The 23,724-nt window shown below is 42.6% G+C and overlaps 1 protein-coding gene across 1 annotated transcript; it reads right to left on the bottom strand.

Moving 5' to 3' along the window:
* Window positions 1-8,484: 8,484 nt before the first annotated feature.
* Window positions 8,485-22,162, bottom strand: LOC142000017 (TNF receptor-associated factor 3-like). Its single transcript, XM_074973996.1, has 4 exons — window positions 21,939-22,162; window positions 18,729-18,804; window positions 17,117-17,215; window positions 8,485-8,742 (listed from the first exon to the last, which is right to left on the bottom strand). The coding sequence occupies exons 1-4, from the start codon at window positions 22,160-22,162 to the stop codon at window positions 8,614-8,616; spliced, it is 528 nt and encodes a 175-aa protein (XP_074830097.1). The 3' UTR covers window positions 8,485-8,613.
* Between the last annotated feature and the right edge of the window lie 1,562 nt (window positions 22,163-23,724).

Here is a 23,724-nt window from a genome sequence, read left to right on the forward strand (position 1 = left end):
TGTGGGTGGGGGGGTTGGGGGAGCTCACAGGGATCCCCAGTGTGTGTGATGGTGGGGGGTTGGGGGGGCTCACAGGGATCCCCAATGTGGGTGGAGGGTTTGGGGGTGCTCACAGGGATCCCCAAGGTGGGGGGGGTTGGGGGAGCTCACAGGGATCATCAATGTGGGTGGGGGGGTTGGGGGAGCTCACAGGGATCCCCAGTGTGTGAGGGGCTGGGGGAGTTCAGAGGGTTCCCCAGTGGGGAGGGGCCTGGGGAGCTCATAGGGGATCCGCAGTGTCTGTGTGGGGACTGGAGGAATGCATAGGGGATCTCCAGTGTGTGTGGATGGCAGTGTGTGGGGGTGGGTGAACTTCACAGGAATCCCCAATGTGTGTGGATGGCTGGGGGAGGTCACAGGGATCCCCAGTGTTTGTGGATGGCTGGGGGTAGCTCATAGGGAATCTCCAATGTGTCTGGGTGGCAGTGTGGGTGGGTGGATGAACCTCACTCGGATCTCCGTGGGGGGACCTCACATAGATCTGCAGTATGTGGGGGTGCTGGGGGAGTTCACAGGGATCCCCAGTGTTTGTGGGGGGGAGGCTGGGGGAGCACCTGGGGAGTTCACAGGGGATCCACAATGTCTGTGTGGGGGCTGGAGGAGCGCACAGGGGATCTCCAATGTGTGGGTGGGGGTGGGTGAAGGTCACAGGGATCCCCAGTGTTTGTGGATGGCAGTGTAGGTGGGTGGGTGAACCTCACAGGGATCTCTGGTGGCGGGGGGGAGGGCTCACATAGATCTGCAGTATGTGGGGGGTCTGGGGGAGCTCACAGGGACCATCTCTGACCTGTGTTTGTCTAACTTATTCTTAAAATCCTCCACAACCTCCCTTGGAGCCTATTCCAGAACTTAACTGCCCTTATAGTTATAAGTTACCCACCTCGTCTTTTTAATATCCTTGGACCAACAGGGCTCCACCACTACAAACAACTTCTAGATAGAACACTTTTCCTAATATCTAGCTTAAATCTTCCTTGCTGCATATTAAGCCCATTGCTTCTTGTCCTACCTCCAGCAGACATGGCAATTAATCACCAACCTCCTTATAACAGCCCTGAGCATATTTGAAGACTATCGTGTCCTCCCTGGGTCATGTTTTCTCAAAACTAAACATGCCCAGTTTTTTCCTTTACCATTTTTCCTCATAGATCAGGTTTTCTGAAGCTTTTATTGTTTTTGTTCCTCTCCCCTGGACTCTCTCCAACTTGTCCCCATCGTTCCTAAAGTGCAGCACCCAGAATTGGACACAGTACTCCAGCTGAGACCTCACCAGTGTTGAGTAGAGCAAGACGATTACCTACTGTCTTACATATGACATGCCTTTGAATACACCTGAATGACACTAGCCTTTTTTGCAACTGCCTCCTATTTTTGCCTCTCTTTCAGTTTGTACTGCACTAGAGTCCCCAGATTCTTTTCAGTGATTTCATTTAGACCACGTACCTAGGAAGGTTTCTTCATAAGAAGGGGGTTCTCTTCCCCCGCCCCCTGAGGACAAGTTGAGAGAACAATCAAAGTGGGAATTGAGGGCACTCCATACTTAGCAGGACTGGACCGTTACAGAGAAAGTTAAAGGTGCAAATACTGCATCAGACCAGTGGTCCATCTAGCCCAGTCCTGCCCAAAAGTACTTCTTTGATTCTGCTTGTATTTTCTGTACTGCTTTATAGAAAGGCTGAAAGAAACATTTAGGTAAGATCTTGAACTTCCTGCCTCTCACCTCCCCCTCCCCCCATGTGATAAAACAGTTATATTAATGTGTTTTATGAAGAGCTCAGAAATATTCATCAGCTCCACTCACATGGCTGTTGTGTGACTCAGCTCTTTGGTTGCCTGCACAATATAGTAATGTTCTTTTTTCAAGTGTTCTATCACAACTGTGGTACGGGCAAGAGAAAAGGTTCCCAAAAATCTTTCCATTAAACTCCCACCTCCCTGTCTTAAATAGACAATGTCAAGTAATATAGGAAAAAATAGTATTTGTCATCATTTGGGAGATATGTTCTCTAGATTTCAAAAGAGTAGTTTAGTTTAAAAATCAAACAGTTGGAGAGAACTATATCTAAAAAGATAGCCACTTTTTATTATGACTTACAGTATTTATTCTCTCCCCAAAGCTGTGATGCTCGGTGCTCATGCACTAGTGGTGCTCATGCACTCACAATAGGACCATTTTTGCAAGCACCCACTACTGTGAGTATTGTACTCTATAAGCACTGCTCTTGGTAGTGTTTGCACAACACAGCCTATAGAAACCATGATTGTTTTAAGAAAGATAGAGCAGGAAATGTTTGGATGAAATTGTTGGAAACAAATTTTATTTTCAGGCTTCTGAGAGGTCAGTTGAAAACGATAGGAAGTATTAAACACAAACTGAAAACCTGCTACAAAAGGGACAGGGTCTCTTTATGTAACATAATAGATGGGCAGCTGCTCAGTTTTCTTTACCATTTCGAACTCTGTTATCTGTAACAGAAAACATTTTAGCTCGTTTTGTTTTGTGGCCCAAGACTGTTTTCAAATCACAGCTGTCAGCTAATCTACTCATGGAATTTAGAGATGAATAACTAGCATTTTGTGGTGGCTGGTATTTTCAGAGAGAAGGGTCAAATTCTTTTAGGAGTTCAAGCAGTTGTTCCAGGAGAGGTTTCCCATATTTATGTTCTCAGCCCTTTAATTTTGTTCATTAAAAATCTCCTTCTTGGACCAAATCCCTCTCTCAGTTATACCCATACAATCTTACTAGAGTCAATGGGGTTTCAGGAGTGTCACCAAGAGCAGAATTTGGTCCTTTGCTTTGTCAGAAAATATTACCAGCTAAATAAAAACAAGAATGAGGAAAAGGGGATTGGGGTTACAAAGTTACGTAAATGTAAACATCACACAGTGTAGTCTTATAATTAGAGCAGCAGACTGGGGGTCAGAACTTCTGGATTCTAATCCAGCTGCTGCCATAGCTTCCTTGTATGATGCCAGGCAAATCACTCAGATCTGTGCATGAAAGGTGCTACATACAAGCTAAGTATTAATATTAATTACTATCGTTGCACGTGCAAATGGCTAATTATAACAACATGGGTATGCAATTACCTGATTTGTGCATGCAGTCATGGTAATTGCGTGTGTAACCTTTTAAAAATCAGGCTTCTAATTTTAATAAGATATTTGATGGTGCAAATGTGAAAGTGGCAACATGATCTAAGTTTTGGTAAGGTTAATGTTTAAACTGATGGCCTTAAAAATAAGGGCCACTTAAGTGAATGGGAGTTTAGGTTGAGAAACAATTGTAGGATTGGCCCCTAATACCATTCCATCTATGCTTCCCACTTCAATGTGGTGCAAGCTTATTCATAAATGTTCTGTTTTCTGACTGCAAGATAGACAGCGTTGCATACCATAGCATTGGCCTTTATGTTACCAAAATTAAATATGGAAACACTGACAAACCAGAACTTGAGTGGTGTGAATGGCTAGTGGCAAAGATCAGTCAATGTTTCCATTATAAACCTCTGTTTTCATAGTTTTAGAACTAGGACCATAAAATTCACATTGGGTTGAAATATGATGCAGAAATTCTCAGCCAGGGTATGAATTACTTTTTAAAGAAAATATGTCTGAGTGTGGCCATTTTTAAGTGGGAGTGCAAAGAAATAGAAGTTAATGGTTTCAGAGGGGAGGCCGTAATACAGTTGGGTCAATTTCAGTTTCTGAATGAGAGAGAGACAAAAAAAACTCAATGTGCTAACACTACTGTATGTCTCTGCTGTATGTTAAGTGAGCCTATTCCCTCTCTTTCGCCTTCACGGTTCTGTAAAATATTACACCTTTATCTTAAAAGGCACTGAATTACACAAAGAAACTAAAGATAAGTTTTTGGTACTTTCCAAACTTGAGATATTTCCTCTGGTAAATTTCCCCCACATGAGATCAGTTAACCGAAAACAGGATGTGGCTCACAAAGAGATTAAGATTTGAAGCTTGACTATATTATAGACCCATTACACTGATGTTGGCTTTGCAGGGGCAGTGTATTACTATATAGGGTGGCTTATCAATTTTATATCTAAGGGGAAAATGTAATGCAGTGACATATTTTGATTAAGGGTAAAATTTCTACTAGCACTTAAACTACTTAAGACTTTCGATTACCCATAGGTTCCTAAGTGCCTAAATTACTTTTGAAAATGGGATTTAGGCTTATAAGTCACTTTTAGGTGCTTTTGAAAATTTTACTTCAAGTATCTACAACATTTTCTGGGTTAAGAGTCCCAGTTTGAATACAGACACAAAATGAATGGGATCTGGATGCCCATTCAGTGCATAGATAGTTTTAAATAGAATGGCTGAAAATGTAGGTATGCGGTGGGAGGGACCCTGAAAAATTGTTAAAACTAGAAAAAAAACTCTAAATTAATAAAGTAAGGTCAGTCTCTCAATGAGACGCAATACTTCCAGTAGTTACAGCTGAGGACTCAAAGTCAAGATTCCTGACTGTATTTCCTGTTCTGCCACTGAGTTGTTCCTTAACTTTGAGTACATCACCTTTTTGACTAGCTTTACCCACTTATACAATAGGGGTACTAATAATTTTATACCTACTTTCCAGAAGTGTCATGGGGCTTAACTATAATGTTCGCACTGTGCTTTGTGATTTTCAAATTAAAAGTGCTCTAAAAGAGTAAAGTATTATTGGATACCAATCCAGAGCAAAGTGACAGCTTTGCCACCATCCCATGTCTGGTCTTAGATGCATTCTTTTAGGTTGCTTTTGTTGTTATACCTCTCACTGTACTTGCTGGTGGTTTTACCTTTTGTATGTTACATTTACACACTGCGGACCTGGTCCCACTTTGATTGAAGTAGATGGAAAGATTTCCACTAACTTCAATGGAAGGTGGATTGTGCTCTGGCACAGACGTTGGGAATCAATATTTTTCCCTTGATCCACACTCTACCTCTGTATTTTTCCAGTTTATATTTACTGTGACATACTATTATCCTCAGTTTACTAGTGAAGAAATTAATTTAAGGACCAGCTGTTTGGGAACATCACTTTGGCGCTTGTCAAAAAACATAAGAAGTGTCCCATGCTGATCTTGTTTTAGTCATTCACTAAAGCAGTTTCCATGATACAAACCAAGGAGTCATCTTAGACAAGAGACGGTCCAAAGACCAAAATGTGCCTCCTTGTCATGATTTGCTCATTAATTTTTGCAAACTATGCTACTGCAGGACAAAAATTAACTGAGAAGAGTACCCAGCTTGCCTCTGGTTTTAAGCATCCTGACTATTCAAGCCCTGTCCACTCTAAGGAAATCCACAACAATGTAACTGTATTGCTGTCACTACTTCAGTGCAAACATCTAATGTAGACATACCAAACTGGCATAAAGCTGGGCTTACCCAGTGCAGTTTACTTTGGCCTCTCACTAGATTACGCCATGCTTTACACTGGTACAGCCCATCTACATTAGGGATTTTTGCTGCTGCAACTACAGACTCTAACAAGAAACTGCAGAACTGGAATTAATTTGCAAACTGAACACCATCAAATTAGGCCTGAATAAAGACTGGGAGTGGATGGGTCACTACAAAAACTAATACCCTCCTGCTGATACTCACACCTTCTTGTTAACTGTTTGAAATGGGCTATCTTGATTACATTGGCCTCATTAGCACTACAAAAGTGATTTCCACCCCTTCTTCTCAACAGTTGAGAATAGCCAACTTCCACCTTAATTGAATTGGCTCATTAGCACTGACCCCCCACTTGGTAAGGCAACTCCCATCTTTTCATATGCTGTGTATTTATATCTCTCTGCTGTATTTTCCACTCCATGCAGCTGACCAAATGGGTTTTAGCCCACAAAAGCTTATGTCCAAAGAAATTTGTTTGTCTGTAAGGTGCCACAAGGACTCCTCATTATATTATGTTGTTACGTTAACTACATTAATGTGTTTATACCAGTGTGGATTTCCTTAATGTAGACAGGGCCTGATCCAGACTGGAAAATTCTTACCTGCTCATTTCGTCTCTAATTGCTTTGGAGGAAACACTGGGGATGTGGCTAGGCCTACCTGGCAGGCTGTCAAAGAGTTCTTCCAAAGCTCCAGAGGTAACACTTGGAAAAACAAGCTAAAATTTAACATCTTCTCACTGTGAAACAGATGGCAAAATATGAATGTTCCATCTCTATAGACAACAATTCATTGTTTGCTGTGGAACCCTACATTAATATAGGTTTCAGAGTAGCAGCTGTGTTAGTCTGTATTCGCAAAAAGAAAAGGAGTACTTGTGGCACCTTAGAGACTAACAAATTTATTTGAACATAAGCTTTCGTGAGCAAAGTGAGCTGTAGCTCACGAAAGCTTATGCTCAAATAAATTTGTTAGTCTCTAAGGTGCCACAAGTACTCCTTTTCTTTTTGCATTAATATAGGTAAACTTAGTGCCTTTGGTGGGACAGATTAGCGGAAACATTTACAGGAGAAAGGAAACGAGCAGATAAGACATTCCCACTCTCTTACATAATGTCTCCGTTAATCCTTACTGAAGGGAAGCAACAAAAAACAAATAGGGTAGAGGGTGAAGGCGGTAATAAACCCAGTGGGACCCTTTATATTTAGCTGACTGGAGCACCCTTGTCCTCAAGGAGGCATCAGTGGATGCTTAAAAGATGAGTTTGTAATCCTTGATGGAAATAGGAAGAGAGAACTATGTTGCAGCCTTGTATCTCTCTTCCACTGGAGTAGCTTTGATGTCATTGGGATTGGTTTTTCTGAGGTTACAGCTATGCAACAGTGTATCCAGCTCTCAATAGAAGGTTTAAAGTGATACTATGAGAGAAATTATGAGAGAAATCATGCGTAAGCTCACTTAAAATGCATCTAATTGTTTTAAGCAGTATAAGACCCCTGCAGTCATCCAAAGCATGCTGAATTATTTCTTGAAGGAGTTTCTTTTATAAACATTTGTGTATTGTTTAATTTTTAACTAAAGCTCAATAAAAGTGAATCCACCTGATTCTACTGTCTGCTCGGCAGGGCTGTTTTTACCACACAAGGAGAACAGGATATTGCCCAGGGCAGCAAAGTGTCTAATGACTGTTTATGTGAGTGACAGAGTGCAGACCATCAGGAATGTACACATTGTCCAGTTAGCCTATGGTAGCGACTCCTGTAGGATCACAGCGCCGGGATCTCAGTTCATCAGTAAATAACTCAGCTCACTACAGATTCTCAGCCTGGCTATCAGCAGACCACCCACGATGTGCAAAGTACTAACTGATGCACTAATCACACAAATTGATTTTTTTGCCCTTTACTTTTCTCAGCTGAAGCAAATAAGCAAGACTAAGGGCTATCTACACTGGCAACGCTAAAGAGCTGCCGCAGCTGTGAAAAACCCACATCCACAAGGGGTGTAGCTACCAGGGCTGGGAGCATGGCCTACACTGGCGCTTTATAGCGCTGAAACTTGCTGTGCTCAGGGGGGTGTTTTTTCACACCCCAAGTGTGAAAGTTGCAGCGCTGTAAATTGCCAGTGTGGACAAGCCCACACTCACCTCTCCTTGCTTTCTTCAATCAAACACCAACTTCTGGAAGATGCCACACCCAGATGCTTTGATTCCAACGTTGTAGGATCACTGACACTCTGGTAACTATATATTGTTCTGTGAATAATGGGGACTTACGAATAGAGCCAAGATTTTCAAACATGACTGCTAACTTGAGGTGCCCAATGTGAGATGCCTTACTGTGGCCTGATTTTCAGGAGGCAGATGCTCAGCACTTTCTGAAAATCCAGCTCCTTTAAAGAGTGTCAAGTTGGGCTTCCAAACCTGAGACACTGACAACAATTTAAAAAATGTTGGACTAGATCTTTATTATTACTATTATTTATAGGTCACCTATATGTTCGTGTGGCACTTTCCAAAACACACAGAAAGACAAGGGTGCATCCCTCTGCAGTTTATAATCCAACTCAAATTTCAGTGGCACGTCTACAGTGCTTTCCATAGAAGGATCTCCAAGTGCTTTACAAACACGACTGAAATAAGCTCCACAACACCCTTCGCAATTACTGTTGTTATCATCCCTATTTTACAGATGAGGAAACAGAGGCACAGAGAAGTTAAGTGCATTGCTCAAGGTTGCACAGGAGGACCCTTGCACAACTAGGAACAGAATCTATGTTTTTTTCCCCTCCCAGTCTACATGATCATGCTTCTTCCCACACCTAGGCACAGAGACGTGACTGATGTGAGGAAATCAAAGTCATGAATATTCACAGAGTAAGAGGACTTGAAGGAGGAATTTGAAGGAGAACGTAGGGTGCTTAGTGCTTGCAAAAGAGGAAACTTTTTCAAGCATGGAGTGGCATGGAGAGTAAAAGGGAAAGTGGGAGAAGGTGGGTGTGGAACCAGGCAAATCTGCATCTTGTCTATGTGCAAGCTAACTGTCTCCATGTCTAGATTCTTGAACAAAGTCATCTTGTGAGGTCAAGTAACTCGGCATCTTTGTCAATGACAGGCTCAAAACATACATCATTGTACACAAGTTCCCAGAAGCATCCTCAAAACGCAGCCAAGGAAACAGACCTTGAAACTCCATATGAAACATCTGCATCTCGAACTGGACGGGACACAGAGTATTTGGGAAACGAATGCTTCCGTCTGTTCCAGTTCGGTATCAATGGTTCTTCCTGGAAGAAAGAGGTACACAGACATGTTGCACAGTCTAATGCAGCAATATTTTATCTGTTTAATTAAAAGCGTACCTAACTCTTTCCACTATAATTAACTTTTGCTTCATAGGCTAGGATTGGAATGTCTCACTTGTGAACAAGCTTATGGGAAGGAGTGCCCTCTGCTGGGGCTGTCTCTTTAGGGAGCTGTTCAGTTCAGAACTAGTGACCAAAGAAGGAGAAATAACAAGCCGCATGTACCAGGTATGAACAGAGTTGTATGAAACTTGCTGGTTTTGGGTCATGGGGATTTGGTTTCAATCCATGTTGGCTCAGACACCCTGCCCTAAATTCAACCTACTGTAAATCTATTTTCTCCAGCTGAGTTTCATGAGGGATGCATTTGACCTCCTGAGTTTCACTTTGAATTTTGGATGCTAACCCCAGACTCAAAGTGAAAGTTGATTCTGCCAAGTTTCTCCTAGTGTCATGTGGAAACTGTGCCAAATGGTGAATTTCACTCAGCTTTGATGGGAAGCCACAAATGGCACCAAAGTCACTCAAGTGATTCACAGAGAGACTGGCTCAAGTTATTTTTGCATAACCACAAGGTGGGCAAGTTTCATACAGTTTGGGGTTTTCTTATGAAAATGTTGCAGAGCTCTAAATGAGAGAGGGTGCTCCCTATGGTAAAAGGGGCTATGTCTCATCCCTTCCCTGCAGCCACCAACCCCTGAGAGATCCATTCCAGGGGTCAATGTTTCTGTAACAAGAAAATCCCAAAAGCTTTGTTATGAAAAACAATCTTTACAAGAGGCCACAGGTTCTGGCCCCTCAGAAGGAACCATTCCACGATGGTAGCTGCCAGCACCTCCTCTCAGATGTCTTTATACGTTCCACAACTGCCAGGAATAACCCCTCCTGTCCCCAGTGGAATAAGGCACAGGAAGGTTAAAGGCCAGCATCAGTAGCCCATGAAAGCTTATGCTCAAATAAATTTGTTAGTCTCTAAGGTGCCACAAGTACTCCTGTTCTTTTTAAAGGATAATAGAATATTTTACATAGTGGTTTCATCACAAAGTGGTAACATTCCCCCCTGTGCAGAGAGTCAGCACAAGACTTAAGTGCTACTTTAGACCACAGCACTGAGCTGAATTTCAGCCAAAGGAGTTCAAAGAACTCACAGATTGCACCAGTGAAACACAGCCAGCTCTGCAGCAGACAGCAGTAACACGCATACAGCTCCCTATAAAACAGTGGAGAACCAGAATACTGGAGCAAACGTCTGTTCTACAGACCAGACTATGCTTCTGTAGTCTTACCTGAAGTACCTATTCTCTCACACATACACAGGAGAGCCTGAAACATAATCACTAACATTAGTCATGCAGCTAGAACAAACAGCATCTAATATTCTGTTCCTGCTTCTTGTCTCTGCATGAACAGGCTGGAAGTGTTATAAAGGCAGCATGCACAGAACCACCAGTGGATCACCTTGGATTGTTCTCTAGCAACCTCTCTTATTTCACTGTAAAATACAACACTGATTTTATCAAAAGGGAGAAGAATAAAAAATTAAAAGGAGGGAGGTGAGTAGGTGATTCATTATTTATTGCAGGGATTTGGGCAGCAGAAAAGTTATATAGTCACAGAACTATTGGAATTTGCCCAACTATCTGAACCCTATTTCTTTCACAAGTCATCAAATCCTCTTTACAGGGACATCCTCTGAATCACATGATACTTTATGCTACTGTATGACCATGCAAGAAATTGAGCTATCCTGGAAGAAACCCAGAGCAGCATGTTCGGTGACGTCTTGCACATGCAGTTGTACAATGTCAGGCAAAGAAATAAGAGCTTTGGGAAGTGGACATATTCTCCTGAAGTAATGCCCATTATGGATTTTGGCTTTTGCAGCCACAGCCTCATGAGGAGACAGGGAAGGAAGAGGGGCTGCAGCACTCAAGTGATTGTGTCTTGGGCACTGTGGCTATACAGAACAAAGACAGGCAAAATTCCACAGGGAACACTGGAGGCTCCTGTGTTTAAAGGACTAGCATGTGCTTCCTCCAGTTAACTGCTGCCTAACTCCAGCTGGTATAAGAAAGGAGAGGGGCTTTATGCACACCCTTCTCCTGGTTGGTCATTTCCCTGAGGGCCAGTTGTACAACTAGGCTCCTTGCTCAGCCCCAAGCAGTGTGCTAGGGCTAGAGTCATCCCTGAGGTGGTGCAGAAACTAGTAGGAGTTACAGTGGGAAATGTTGAGAACAAGTGCAGCCTAGGCAGTACGATGCCCAGAGGTTGGATTACCGATGCAGCTTTGTGGAGTTGAACCTCTGACCTTGCCCCCTATAACAGCATTGTCCTAGTTACAGATGTTTTAGCATGAGCAGTATTCAGTGTGCTGTGGAGTTTCCAGTCACTGAAATTTATTGATTGGCTACAGGAGTCTTTTGGCCAGCAGACGACAAACATTACTAATCTCTCTCTTATATTTACACTGGCGCAAGGCCAAGGTCTTCAGAGATTGTGATGATAAAGGGGGTTCATGTAGTGGGGGAGGATAGTGTAGTCAGCTGATAAATACCAAGGTGATAAATGGTTATAAATACCACAGATGGATAGTTAGTAGGACACAGCTATGAATAGCTAAACAGACACTTCGTCACCAGTACAGTCACAAGGCAGAGGAGGCAACCTCTAGGAATGGGAGGGCAAAAGTGACATACAAAGGTGAGATCAGAAACAATTGGAAGCAGTAGGTCATGGCTGTACTTTATCTGATTCCAAACTCAGAAAGCAAGCTGACCGCGCTTACCCTGAAGAGCTGCCTCTATCACACATATATACAAAAGAATCATGGTGCATTGTTCTGGTTTTGCATTGACCAATAGCCTGGAGAAATAGACACCGATGAAAAGGTGACCAGACATCCTGTTTTTAAAGGGACAGTCCCGTATTTAAGCCCTCCTGTAGGTGTCCCAACCTCTTCTTAAAAATGGGCAAACTGTCTCGTATTTTCTGTCTCCCTCCTCCCCCATCACTACTGGTGGGTCCTGCTGCTGACTGGATCCCTGCTCGCCAGCCACCTGCGATGAGTGGCGGGGTCCAGTTGTCGACAATGAGGATTGGTGTGCAAGGCTGGTGGTGGGGCGAAGCTGCAGCACACGGAGCTGGCCGCTTCTCGTGCTGGTCCCTCAGCGCAGCCTCCGCTGCGTGCTGGCTCTTGGCCAGCATGGCCCCGCCCCCGCATCCCATTTCCTGCCGGCACTGGCTGGGTGCTGCAAGCTGCGGTGGCTGGTGAGTGTGGGCAGGTGCCAGGCAGTGGCTGGTTACGTGTCGCCTCTGCTGCCCACCCATCAGCCCTTTACGTGCTCTCCTCCTCTCCCTGCTTTGCCCCTTCACCCTCGCCCCATTCCCAATGCTCCTCCATATCCCCCCAGCGGGACGCGTCCCGCTCCCAGTTCTGTGTGGAGAATCAGCCCCTGGTCAGAACGCTCAACTCACCAACAGCCTGGCCGGGCAAGCTCCTTCGTTCCACCACTGCCTCTGGCTGGGCCGGCACCCTGGGAAAGCCCAAGACCCTCCAGCTCAGGGCGCTGGCCAGGAGGAGCCAAGCTCTGCATGTGCCAAAGCCCCGCACAGCGCTGGCTCTCTGCCCCTCAGCTAAGCTCTGGAGTTGCGGGTGGGGGCAGGAAGTGATTTCCAGTCTGTTCACACCCTGACCTTGCAGGCTCCACAGCAGCCCCCTGGGCAGGGGCTTAGCACCTTCTTCATCCGGCCCTGCAGTCAGATTCCCTTGGCCCTGGTGCAAAATGCATCCTTAGGACTTAACCCATTCCTGCCTGCGCTGTAGTTGGGGGACAGGTGGCAGCAGGGTTATGTCGGTGGCCAGCAGCAGCCTGGAGGTGTTAGCTGCCTATTGACACTGTGCGGTCAGGAAGGGACAAGCTGCTTCCAGTCACAGGGAGCAGGGTGGGTGGGAAGACATGAGTTCTGCAAAGACTCGGGCCAGGTCATCCCTTCCTTGCTCCTGTGGCTGGAAGCAGCTCCCGTCCCTTTCCTCCTGCACAGTGCTGAAAGGCTGCTGCTGGTCACATTCTGGTATCAACCCTAGCAGAAATCTGGGGAGGGGGAACATGTGATCCTGCGTGGCCCCCCAACGTGTTGCCTTGGGAAGACGTGGCAGCATGTACCAGGAGAGGTGGGTCCATCCCTGGGGCTCAGCCAGGCATGGGGGGCAGAGAGCAGCAGGCAGGGTGGGGCGGGTCGGTCAGTCACCCCCCGTGTGAGAGAGATGTACGGAAGTGTGTATGTCACCTCTCCCCATGTGAACCCTAAAGCCTTAAAGATAAGAAGGTAAATAAAAAGAATCCAGCTATACAGTATTTCTTTTTAACAGGGGCTCAGTCAACTTGATGTTAATTTGAACGTTCGTACTGCATAGTTCTGACTGATTGCCATTGAAGTCGTTTGAAGGAATACTTTTACTGGGTGTCCCATATTCAGCATAGGGAAATATGGTCACCCTACTCTTAATTCCAGATGGTCTCAGATTCCTTTTGATTCATCAGAACAAAATAAAAATAATATGGTAGCTTAGACTTGATAAAATTGCTTGTCTGAGACAGTAGCATTCCTTTAACTGGCACTTGGTCATGACATATATTTCAAGATCAGTCAAGAAGGAATGACAATAGTTATGTAAAGATACGCTAGTTTAAGAAGGAGTGACTGTTAACTTGCAAATCAGATCACATACTTTTCTTTTGTTATTACAGGAGATTCTGTAATTCAAAAAAAGTTCTGATATGGTACTGTGCTAATCCTAATTTGATCTGTGGAGGAGCCAGAAAGAGGTTAAATATACGAATGCTTTCTGCAGTGCTGCATGAGCAAAGGCTGAAAGAGTGGGAGGAAGTTTGGCTTCTCATCCCTGATTTGTCATAGTAGCTAGACCCAGCAGAGTAACACTCATGAATATACCATGGAGTTCCATTTGTGTCTGTGCACAAGTTGGTGGACTTTGGTGTGGTCAATTGTATATTAACTCGGGGTCAACTAGATGAACTTGTTGCATGTGCCAGTATGAAAACCTGTCAGAATGAATTATCTGTTTAATAAGTCATTAAAATACAAATGGTGAAGTTCTTAAAAAAAAAAAAAAAAAAAAAAAAAAGAGAGATGAAAAATGAGGACTTAGAGGCTTATGTTGTATTAACCCTTAGAGATATTATTATATCACATCCGATGAAGTGAGCTGTAGCTCACGAAAGCTTATGCTCAAATAAATTGGTTAGTCTCTAAGGTGCCACAAGTACTCCTTTTCTTTTTTCGAATACAAACTATCACGGCTGTTACTCTGAAACCTGTCATTATTACCTCAGTGATTTAGCAAATTCAAGCCTAACATATCTGCCAAGAGAGTTCAGTGTGAACCAGTTTAGAAAGGTCTAAATAGACAAATGGAAAAAGTTTTCACTCTTAAGCTATCTTGGAAATATATAAAATGAGGATTTTAAAACAAATGGCCCAAATTCTGCTCTTTCTTACAACCTCATTATCTTCAATGGGACCCTTTGTTTACAGAGATCAGTGCACATCACCATACCCACCTTTTTTTTAATTTTAGAAACCAGTTTGACTTTAATGTGCTGGTATAGTGGGGCATGATTTTTAGAAAAATCCTGCTTATACAGCATCCTAGTCATCCTGCCAAGTTTGGTGGAATCAAGTCCAGTCATTTGCTTTCTAGCAGAGGCGAGAAGAAATTTTGACTAATTTATACAGCTTTCCGGGCGCAGTGCACTACATGTAATATGTAGGCAGACTGGCAATCGGGCAGAGTACGAAACTGTCACATTCAAATGCCTGTTTCTTTGGAAACACTACAGCTGGGATTCAGAGTCTGAAACATCTGGAGACTTCTGTTGGCACCTTGAAGACTAACAGATTTATTAGGGCATAAGCTTTTGTGGGTAAAAAACCCACTTCTTCAAGTTTTTTACCCACAAAAGCTTATGCCCAAATAAATCTGGTGGGACCTGGCTAAAGGGCAGACAGCCCGAGCCCCAGGGAGAGCGGGGCAGGGCAGTTGGGGCTGGCAGCCCGAGCCCTGCCCCCGTGAGCGGGGGAGCCGGCAGCCTGAACCCCAGCGCTCTGCGCGGGACTGACAGCCCAAGCCCCAGGGAGAGCGGGGCCAGGCAGTTTGGGCTGGCAGCCTGAGCCCTGCCCCTGTCAGCGGGAGAGCTGGCAGCCCAAACCCCAGCGCTCTGCACAGGGCTGGCAGCCCGAGCCCCAGGGAGAGCGGGGCCGGGCAGTTGGGGCTGGTAGCCCGAGCCCTGGCAGTCAGCGGGATCTGCAGCCCAAGCTCAGTGGAGCTCAGTTGACCAGAGCGGTCAAAGGGGTCCAGAAGCAGGAGCCCCATGAAGCGTGGAGGAAATTTAAACTTAAATCCCGGGAAATATTCATTTTTAGGAGGATTTTTAGGTTCACGAGATTTCACAATTTAGTGAATGGGGTTCGCGGGCTGTTAAAGTTTGGGAACCACTGCACTATCGGATTATGTTGGCATAATACATCTCTGTAGTTATGCTGCTATATTCCGCATAGTGTAGGCATAGCCTAAAAGTCACTGGGAATAGCTGGGGATCAGAATCTCTTGGGATAAGGTCATAATAAGTGTCTGAAGTCACTCAGCCTTCCTCTTCTAGTTTAATGAGCTGGAGACTATGGAAATTTTCTCATGTAATTTTCTCATTTTGAATGCATGAAGAGATGCATGCTAGTTCCCCCGCACTACATGGAGCCTGAAGATGACGACACTTCTTGCTGGGAAGGTAACTTCCCCTAGATCTGCAACGTTTCAGATGTGTGCTTTTTTAAATGGCTCACTGGCTTTACTATGCATTTAGAGAGAAAATTCTGGGTAAAAACAGAAAGCTACCAAGATTAGCACTTTTAAAAAGTCAATGCTGGACAATTATATTAATCCTGAAGGGGTAGCAGATCTATAAACTCGGGGGTACAATTTTCAAAAGGGCCTAAGGGTATGTCTACACTGCAGTGAAATAACCACAACTAGCCTGTGTCAGCTGACTGAGGCTCGCAGGGCTGTAAAATTGCAGTGTAGAGGTTCAGGCTTGCGGGGTCCCAGAGATCAGGCTCCAGCTCAAGCCCAAACGTCTACACCACAATTAAATAGGCCCATAGCCCAAGCCTCCGGAGCCTGGGTCAGCTGAGATGGGCCAGCCGCAGGAGTTTAACTGCACTGTAGACATGCTTTAGTGTTTTAGGAGATTAAGTTTTATTGAAAGTCAAGAGGATTTAGGCTCCTAAGTGCATATGTCACTTTTGGAAACAAGACTTCAGTTCTAATGTCAGGTGCTTTTGAAAACTTTGCCGCAAGTTTCATTTCAGAAATTAGACTTGCGAACAGGACCGCAGAATCCAACTAATGCTCAGCCAGGAAGGCCATATTTGTTACCATAGTTTCAGCTATCTTAAGGCTGCTCAGAAGTTCCAAATTCCCTCAGCTGTAGATGCTTTTTATTAGCACATCAGCATTAATATTGTATTGATTTGCTGATTCTTAAAATAAATTAGTTGCCATTTTCCTGAGTCTGTTTGAAATAAAGAGGAAATGGCTTTAGGCAGCCATCTATTGTTTTTTCCCATTCCTTCCTTCCTTCCTTTTGTTCAGGGAGGCAGTGTAGTCCAGTGGATAGGATGCCCGATTGGGAATCAGGAGACTGGTTAATTTCCCAGCTCTGCCAGTGACCTACTGTGTGACCTTGGAAAAAAAATCACTTAATTGCTCTATGCCTCAATTTCTTCACCTGCAAAATGCAGATAATAATTCTTTCCAATCTTTTTAAGATCTATAGATTTTGCCAAAAGATTCATGAACACAGTCATGGGGTAGTGTTGTGAGGATGGGGGTTGTCAGGTTAAATGCTATGTACATGACAAATCCTGCCCTTGCGGGCGGGGGAGGGGATGTACAATGCTGAACCTTATGCAAGGATCATTGTGCACAATGGAGCTGTGTTCTGTGACAGTCATTATGCTCCAGCATATAGACTTTTGGTCATGGGGCCAGGGGTTCTAATGCTCCATATTCCCTTGCAGGGATGATCTAGAGGAGCTGTAGGAAGCTACTGCAACCCTGAAGTTTCAATAGAGGCCATGAATGGGCTCTGAGGGAGGATTTCTCTCCCTTGGCCCTGACAGAACTCTCCAATGCACAACTTACCGTATTTGGCCCCGCTGTATATACATTGGTTAGAAGACTCTGTTGCAAACAAGTTCTTGCTCTTGCAAAGTCACTTCTCATAATCTATATCCTTATTTCTGACATGGCCCTTTCTTGACTTTAACAATCACTTACCTCATCTGGGTCCAGTGGTCCAGACTGAAGAAAACCCTCTCTCAGGCCCTTGATTGTAAGTCTTTCAATCTCCTTGCTCATGACTTCATCTGGTTTTATCTGTAGTACAGTATGATAATTGAAATTGATAAAGAGAATGATGTAGAATATAACATTATATATGATCTGACTGCAATTTACATTGTGCAACCAGAATACTCAGAGGCAGGCACACAGAGCTTCAGAAATAGCTCTGTGTGTGTGTGTGTCCCCCAGAAATAGGGACCATGCAGGTGAGGAGTGAGAACACTTTTTAGCAATAAGAAAAACGAATAACTGGTCTTGTTTTTTCAGGATAGCCTCAGCATAATCATGCTATTTAGTTCTTTCAACATAATATCATGTTAGCAATCTTAATCACTAGCATGTATTTTTGCTTAGAATGCAAATGCATCAAGAACATTTGTGTTATCAGTACCCATGAAATGTGCTGGTCTAAGTAAAGTGTAGTCTTCTAAGATTTTTAAGAGATATTTTGTATTGTATTTGAGATTTATGTAATTATCTCAAAAAACTGAAAATCTATCAAACGATACTACACCTTCCATCTGTGGATCTCAAAGCACTTTACAAAAAATCATCAATTCAGCCTCACAGCACCCTGTAAATTAGGTAAACATTGTTACCCCCATTGTAGAGAGGGGGAAACAGAGATGGAGATTTTTATAGTGACTTGCCCAGGGTCAAACAGCAAGTCTGTTGGCAGAGCCAGGAATAGAATCCTGATCATCTCATTCCCAGTACTGCAACCACAATACTGTTGTAACTTTCCTATATAACATGATAAACCGTGCAAGATCCTCAAAGCTTGTCATCATCATACTGAGTCCACATAAGCTGTTCTTTCAGTGTACCAGACATTTACATGCATAATTCCTAATACTGATAATTTGGCTTATTCATGTATCTCTGCCACAAATTTGAGGAGAAAAGGTGAATTAGTGTGCTGATTGAAATGTTCAACATTATCTGTTTCCAGGAGACGACAGCTATATTTAATATATACTTTCTTAGCACATTACACAAACACAATGGGAGTTGCACTTACTACCACCAGGGCTGAATTTGGCCCAGTGATCTTAGTCCACTGCAGAGCTTACCTACAATGCAAGTTAAGGCCAGAACCTGTAGTTTACTGATATTTTAGCTGTGTGCACCCAGTCATAATGTTATTTGAATACAGCATGTGGTGCTTTTCATATATTAATTTCAATATGCTTTATACACATTTTCTATGTTGCCGTGTTAGAAGGGATGGCTGAGTCAGTGTTTCTGAGGCTTTAAAATCAGACGTGAGAAGAAGGAAGAAGAGTAAGGTGTCTGAGCATAGTCATCATCACCCATATGAGAGAAATAAGTCTCTAATACCCAGCTACATTCACACAGCAACACATTAAACACTGCAGAAATAGAAAAGGAGTGTTCAAAGGGAGACTGTTTAGACAATCCCATCAAATATTTTATTGCAATTCTCTCTGCCATTTGAGTTTATATCCTGGTATTATTGGGATATAGAGTTTTCTTCTTATGTTTCTTAAAAAAGCTTTGGGGATTAATGAGCAAAATTACTCACAGAGCCGAAGTTAAAAATTGCATCATCAGTGACTATTTTCTCTCTACACAGTAAACACTCTGGATCAGGGATGTTTCTGAGAGGAAAAAAAAGCAATTTTAAAAGTAAAACTCTTGGAAATGTCATTGCATTTGGGCAGCTAGTCAATGAAAACTAAAAACTCATATAAATTCATACTTTGGGCCACATTCTCCTCTCAGTTTTATTGGCGAATCAACTGGGTTGCACTAGCACTAGTGAGACGGGAATTTGGCCCTTTGCCTACCACCACTGAGGGGAAAATTCAAGCCTGATAATTACCGTAAATTATTCTAGAGATTGATTGGGCCCACTCTGCCTGAGAGCACAACTAATGCAGTGTACAGACCAGGCATGATTTGGAACTGTTTGCAACAACCAAGCAAAGCATTAAAAATATATATTAGTGACAGTTTAGCATCCATGGAAAGGAAGTGGAACGGTAGCCCTGGAGAACAAAGTCCTCAGTTTATCCATAGAACAGGTATAGCATGGGCACTGGCACTACAACATTCTCCACACAGTCATGCAAATATGAGTCTATCCTAGCATAAAGGGATAACCTCTGGGGTGCGGAGTCAGGCTGCCTTTGTGCCTGTTCAATCCCAGCCTCTCTGCCGAGACCGAGAAGGAGGCCATTTAATGTCAGTTCTGATAGTGGTTTTTAGAATGTGGACATCTGTCTGGAAACTGGACTGAGTCCCAAACTTGTTTTGCACACCATCAAGCAGCCATTACATGATAAATGCATTTGATAACTACCAGCCTGGATATGAAGGGTGACCCAGAGGTGAAATCTTCTATTACTAGTCCATTCAACCTTTCAATTCCCCAAGGTAAGGGTTGGCATGGGTATACATATGGGACATGTGGGAAGATGAGACTCTAGTCATCCTTTCCTTTTCTTGGGTCTCCCACAAAAATACCATCAAACTTTCTTAAGAAGGAAAAATATCTTGTCTTTGCTCAGAAAACAAGGCATTAAAAACAAATCACTAAACAGCTCGCCCTGGGCCAAAAAAGTGTCTGTGATTTTATGTGCAGCAGAGATGCTGAAGAATAAGTTTCTCATTCTTCATGACCAGAATATCTCCACTTATGCCTACAGAAGTCTGGACTGCTGTCTAAGCATTCACACCCTTGGTGATGCCAAGAAGCCATAAATTATACCAGATTTAGCAGGCAGCTAACAAACCAGGTTTTTCACGACCATTCCAGATTTGGGTTCTAGCCATGCTGAGCAGAAATTAATAAGCTGTATCATGAATTTTCTGACCCCTGTGGTGTCCACCATGAGACATAGAAACATGAGAAGGTTGGAAAACTGTATCCTGTACAACAGAATCTCCTCATAAGCAAGTCAATGATCACCTTTCAGTTCATTGTTGATTGGTTATGTGTCCTGTTGTCACTATCATTTACAAGACCACCTGATAAATTAATACTTGGGTTCTAAGAGCCCCTGATCCTCCTTTTCAGAGTTCTGGTGTTTGCTTGGAGGTTTCTGAGAAAAGTTTTCCACCTATAACAAGGCTTTGAAAACTGCAGTTATCCATTTTTAGGCCATTTTTGCCATTTCAAACAACACAATCGAGCTCCTCTAAGGGACTGAACCTGACCCATCATGGAATCTTCACAATGTTTCTGTCTCTCTGAAAAAGATGCCAATGCAATTAAAATGAAGAATATATAGTACAGCATGCTCTTTGGATCCAGTTTCCCTTTTGGTTACACAGGTACAATCCCACTGACTTCATGTGATCTATGTGAAATTCACAGGGGCGGGTGAGGGGAAGTCATATACAGCTCTTAAAGCTGCAGAATGAGTTAAATATATTCAGCAAATGACAACGCAAGGCATGGAAATAAGAGCTGTATATGACTTCCCCTCACCCGCCCCAGTGAATTTCACATAGATCACATGAAGTCAGTGGGATTGTACCTGTGTAACCAAAAGGGAAACTGGGGGCACAGAGCATGCTGTCCTATATATTCTTCATTTTAATTGCATTCTCTGGCCAGAAAACAGATACTGGGTGGTGAGGAGGCGGGGCGGAGAAAGATTTTCTCTGGCTCCCCTTAATCCCCACCTCTTCCCTTATATAAATCACTGGTTTACTATTGTTATTAGACAGAATTAGAATTGAAACCCTAGATCCATACACACACGCCAACTTTGTCCAAATTTGAACTGTGTTTGAGGCCCCTTTCTACAGCACCATCCCAAGACTGAACCTGACTGCCAAAACAAAATGACATCTTTGCATTCTATAAACTGTAATCAGACAGAGAACAATTTAAAACGAGACTGACTTAAATGGGTCAGTGAAAAACAACAAGGAAATAAGGGGAATGCGATATTGTGAGAAGCCACATATTTAGGCTCTGAGTAACAAAAATTCTATATTTTGGACATTCTAGTGAGGTGGTCATATTTGAAAACTGGGGCTGCAATCTAATCAAACAGGAATATTTGCTTTGGAAAGAAGTATAGATAATGATGCAATTTTTCATGTAAATAGAAATTAAAAAAGAAAAATCCCCAGTCTTGATCAAGTCATGGTCTTTGCTTCATACTAATGAGATATTTTAATCATATTTATGTAAATACCAATTCCAGAGATGTAACAAATTTAAAATACAATATTCATTCTCTTTCCCTCTCTCCAAGTATGGACCTCAAAAATAAAAAGTAATATTAAAACCCCACAATCTTCTATAATAATTTGTACACATGAAGATTGTATTAAAATACTCTATTCAATATTTATGTAGGCTGAGATTTTGAAAAATACTCAAGTCTCATTGGCTGTCAGCCTGAATGAAAGCCAATGGAAGTTGTGCTCCTAAATCATATGGACAATTGTCAAAATCCCATCCTGAATCAATATCCAGTTCAAAGCATGGCATCATCTAACCCCTTACGGGATGCTGAGAAATATAAAATGGTATCTTAATAAAAAAAACTACCAACATAACCATAACCAACCCATAACTCTCACTCACATGAGTAGTTCTCAGGTATAAGGATCACTTCAATGAGATGAGATTTGTATGACAGGGCTCTGATATCATATCTTTTTTTTCAGACAGTTTTGCAGATATTGGATCTAGTTCCAGGTCAGTTTTGCTCATGAGGGCCATAGTGACACTACCTAATCGCAGTTACTACGTTCAGTATAATAGGATTACCTTAATAACCATTCAACGCAGGACATGCAGTAGCTGTGACCACATGGCACCTGTGCTGGATTCTCCAGAAACATTTTGCATAGAGGACAAATATATTTAGAGGAAACATCAGCCATATACTTCTCCAGAGCCTCTCCAGAAGCAGGTGAGCTACTCATAGCCGACGTATCAATTCCTGATGCGAAATCCTCCAAATGCTGGGGCTCTACAGTGTGTTCTGCCATGAAGATGGTCTAAAGGCTTCAGTCTAAAGCTGTTCCCATTATTCGTATACAAACTTCCATCTAAAAACTTCAGATTCGTACGTAATAATTCTGAGAATGCAGAAAAAAATACATGAAAGTGTGTTTTGGGGGTGTTTTTCCCCCTCTGAATTCCTTATTGTAATGATGAACTGCAGTCAATCAATCTAAAGTATAAGCATTCAGAGAGGAGAAAATATTTCTGGATTACAGTGGGAGCCTGATTATCTAAACTAATTTGATAATGGGCCATTTAAGTATAAGATATATTTGGAAAAATCAATAATATACTGTGGAATTTTACCATGGATAAGGCTGCTGTACTATTTTGACCAAAACTGAGGTGTGAAACACTTTTCACTCCTCAGGGCTTGTCTACACTACCGTGCAGGGTCGATCTAAGATACGCAACTTCAGCTATGTGAATAGCGTAGCTGAAGTCAACGTACTTATATCTACTTACCGCGGTGTCTTCACTGCGGTAAGTCGACAGTTGACGTTCTCCCATCGACTCCACTTACGCTTCTCATTCTGGTGGAGTACCAGAGTCGACGGTAGAGCACTCAGTGGTCAATTTATCGCTTCTCTACTAGACACAATAAATTGACCCCTGTTGGATCGATCGCTGTCCGCCAATCAGGCGGGTAGCGTAGACAAGCCCTACATCATGATAAAAGAATAAAGAAGAGACACAGTTGGGTAAGAACAAGGCTTAAAAAATGTTTTCCTTGTGAAAGGGGCAGCATCATGTTGATTTAGGACCCAAATTTCACTTTTATAAAGACAAGATTTCACAAAATCTAAAAATCAATAGAAATATTTCCATTTTTTTTTAAATTTCAACCAATGAAAAATGTGCATTATTTTAATGCATGACCATTCAGAAAGTGAAACAGATTTGTCTGGTCTATTTTATGGGCGGAACAGCATGCTACAAATAAACAAATCAACAGGAATGAAGAAAAAGTAAATGCTTTCATTTTTTCATTTTTAATCATCTAAATTATTTCATAATACAGGTCATGATTTTACAATTTTTATTTGCAATCCAACAGTGCCCTTTTATTAATATTTTTTAAAATGAAGGGATACAGCTCTGAGGTTTAATGGATAGAGTACAAGGGTGGAAATCAGAAGGGGCTTGAGTTCCCAGTTCCACCACACACTTATTCCTTGACCTTTTGTAAATTACTTCATCTCCTCAAATCAGATTTTTAAAAGTGTTTAAGTGCCTAAAGTTGCAGATAGGAGTCTAGACACTTATCTCCCATTGATTTTAATGGGAATTAAGCATCTGGACACCTTTTAAAATCCCATTAGGCATCTGCATTTTTAGGCACCTGAATGCCTTTCAGAATCTGACCCCTAGTGCTCAGTTTCCTCATGTGTTAAATGGGATTGATATGCTCACCTACCTTTGCAAAGTGCTTTGACACCTATGGATGAGAAGTCTTCTATAAGGATTATTATTAGTGGTATTCATTTTATAAAGAAAAAACACTTTCACCAGTAGAGAAGCCAGAAACTCAAGAATGAACATTGTC

The sequence above is a fragment of the Natator depressus genome, chromosome 16, assembly GCF_965152275.1.
Source record: "Natator depressus isolate rNatDep1 chromosome 16, rNatDep2.hap1, whole genome shotgun sequence".
Lineage (NCBI taxonomy): Eukaryota > Metazoa > Chordata > Testudines > Cheloniidae > Natator > Natator depressus.

Bases quoted from the DNA above. Each gene is read 5' to 3' on its own strand.
- LOC142000017 (XM_074973996.1), bottom strand. From the start codon at position 22,162: ATGGCAGAACACACTGTAGAGCCCCAGCATTTGGAGGATTTCGCATCA. The intron at 18,805-21,938 runs GTAATCCTATTA...TTTTCCTCTCAG, and splicing joins TGCGTTGAATGGTTATTAAG to AAACATCCCTGATCCAGAGT. The intron at 17,216-18,728 runs GTGAGTAATTTT...ACTGTACTACAG, and splicing joins CAATTTTTAACTTCGGCTCT to ATAAAACCAGATGAAGTCAT.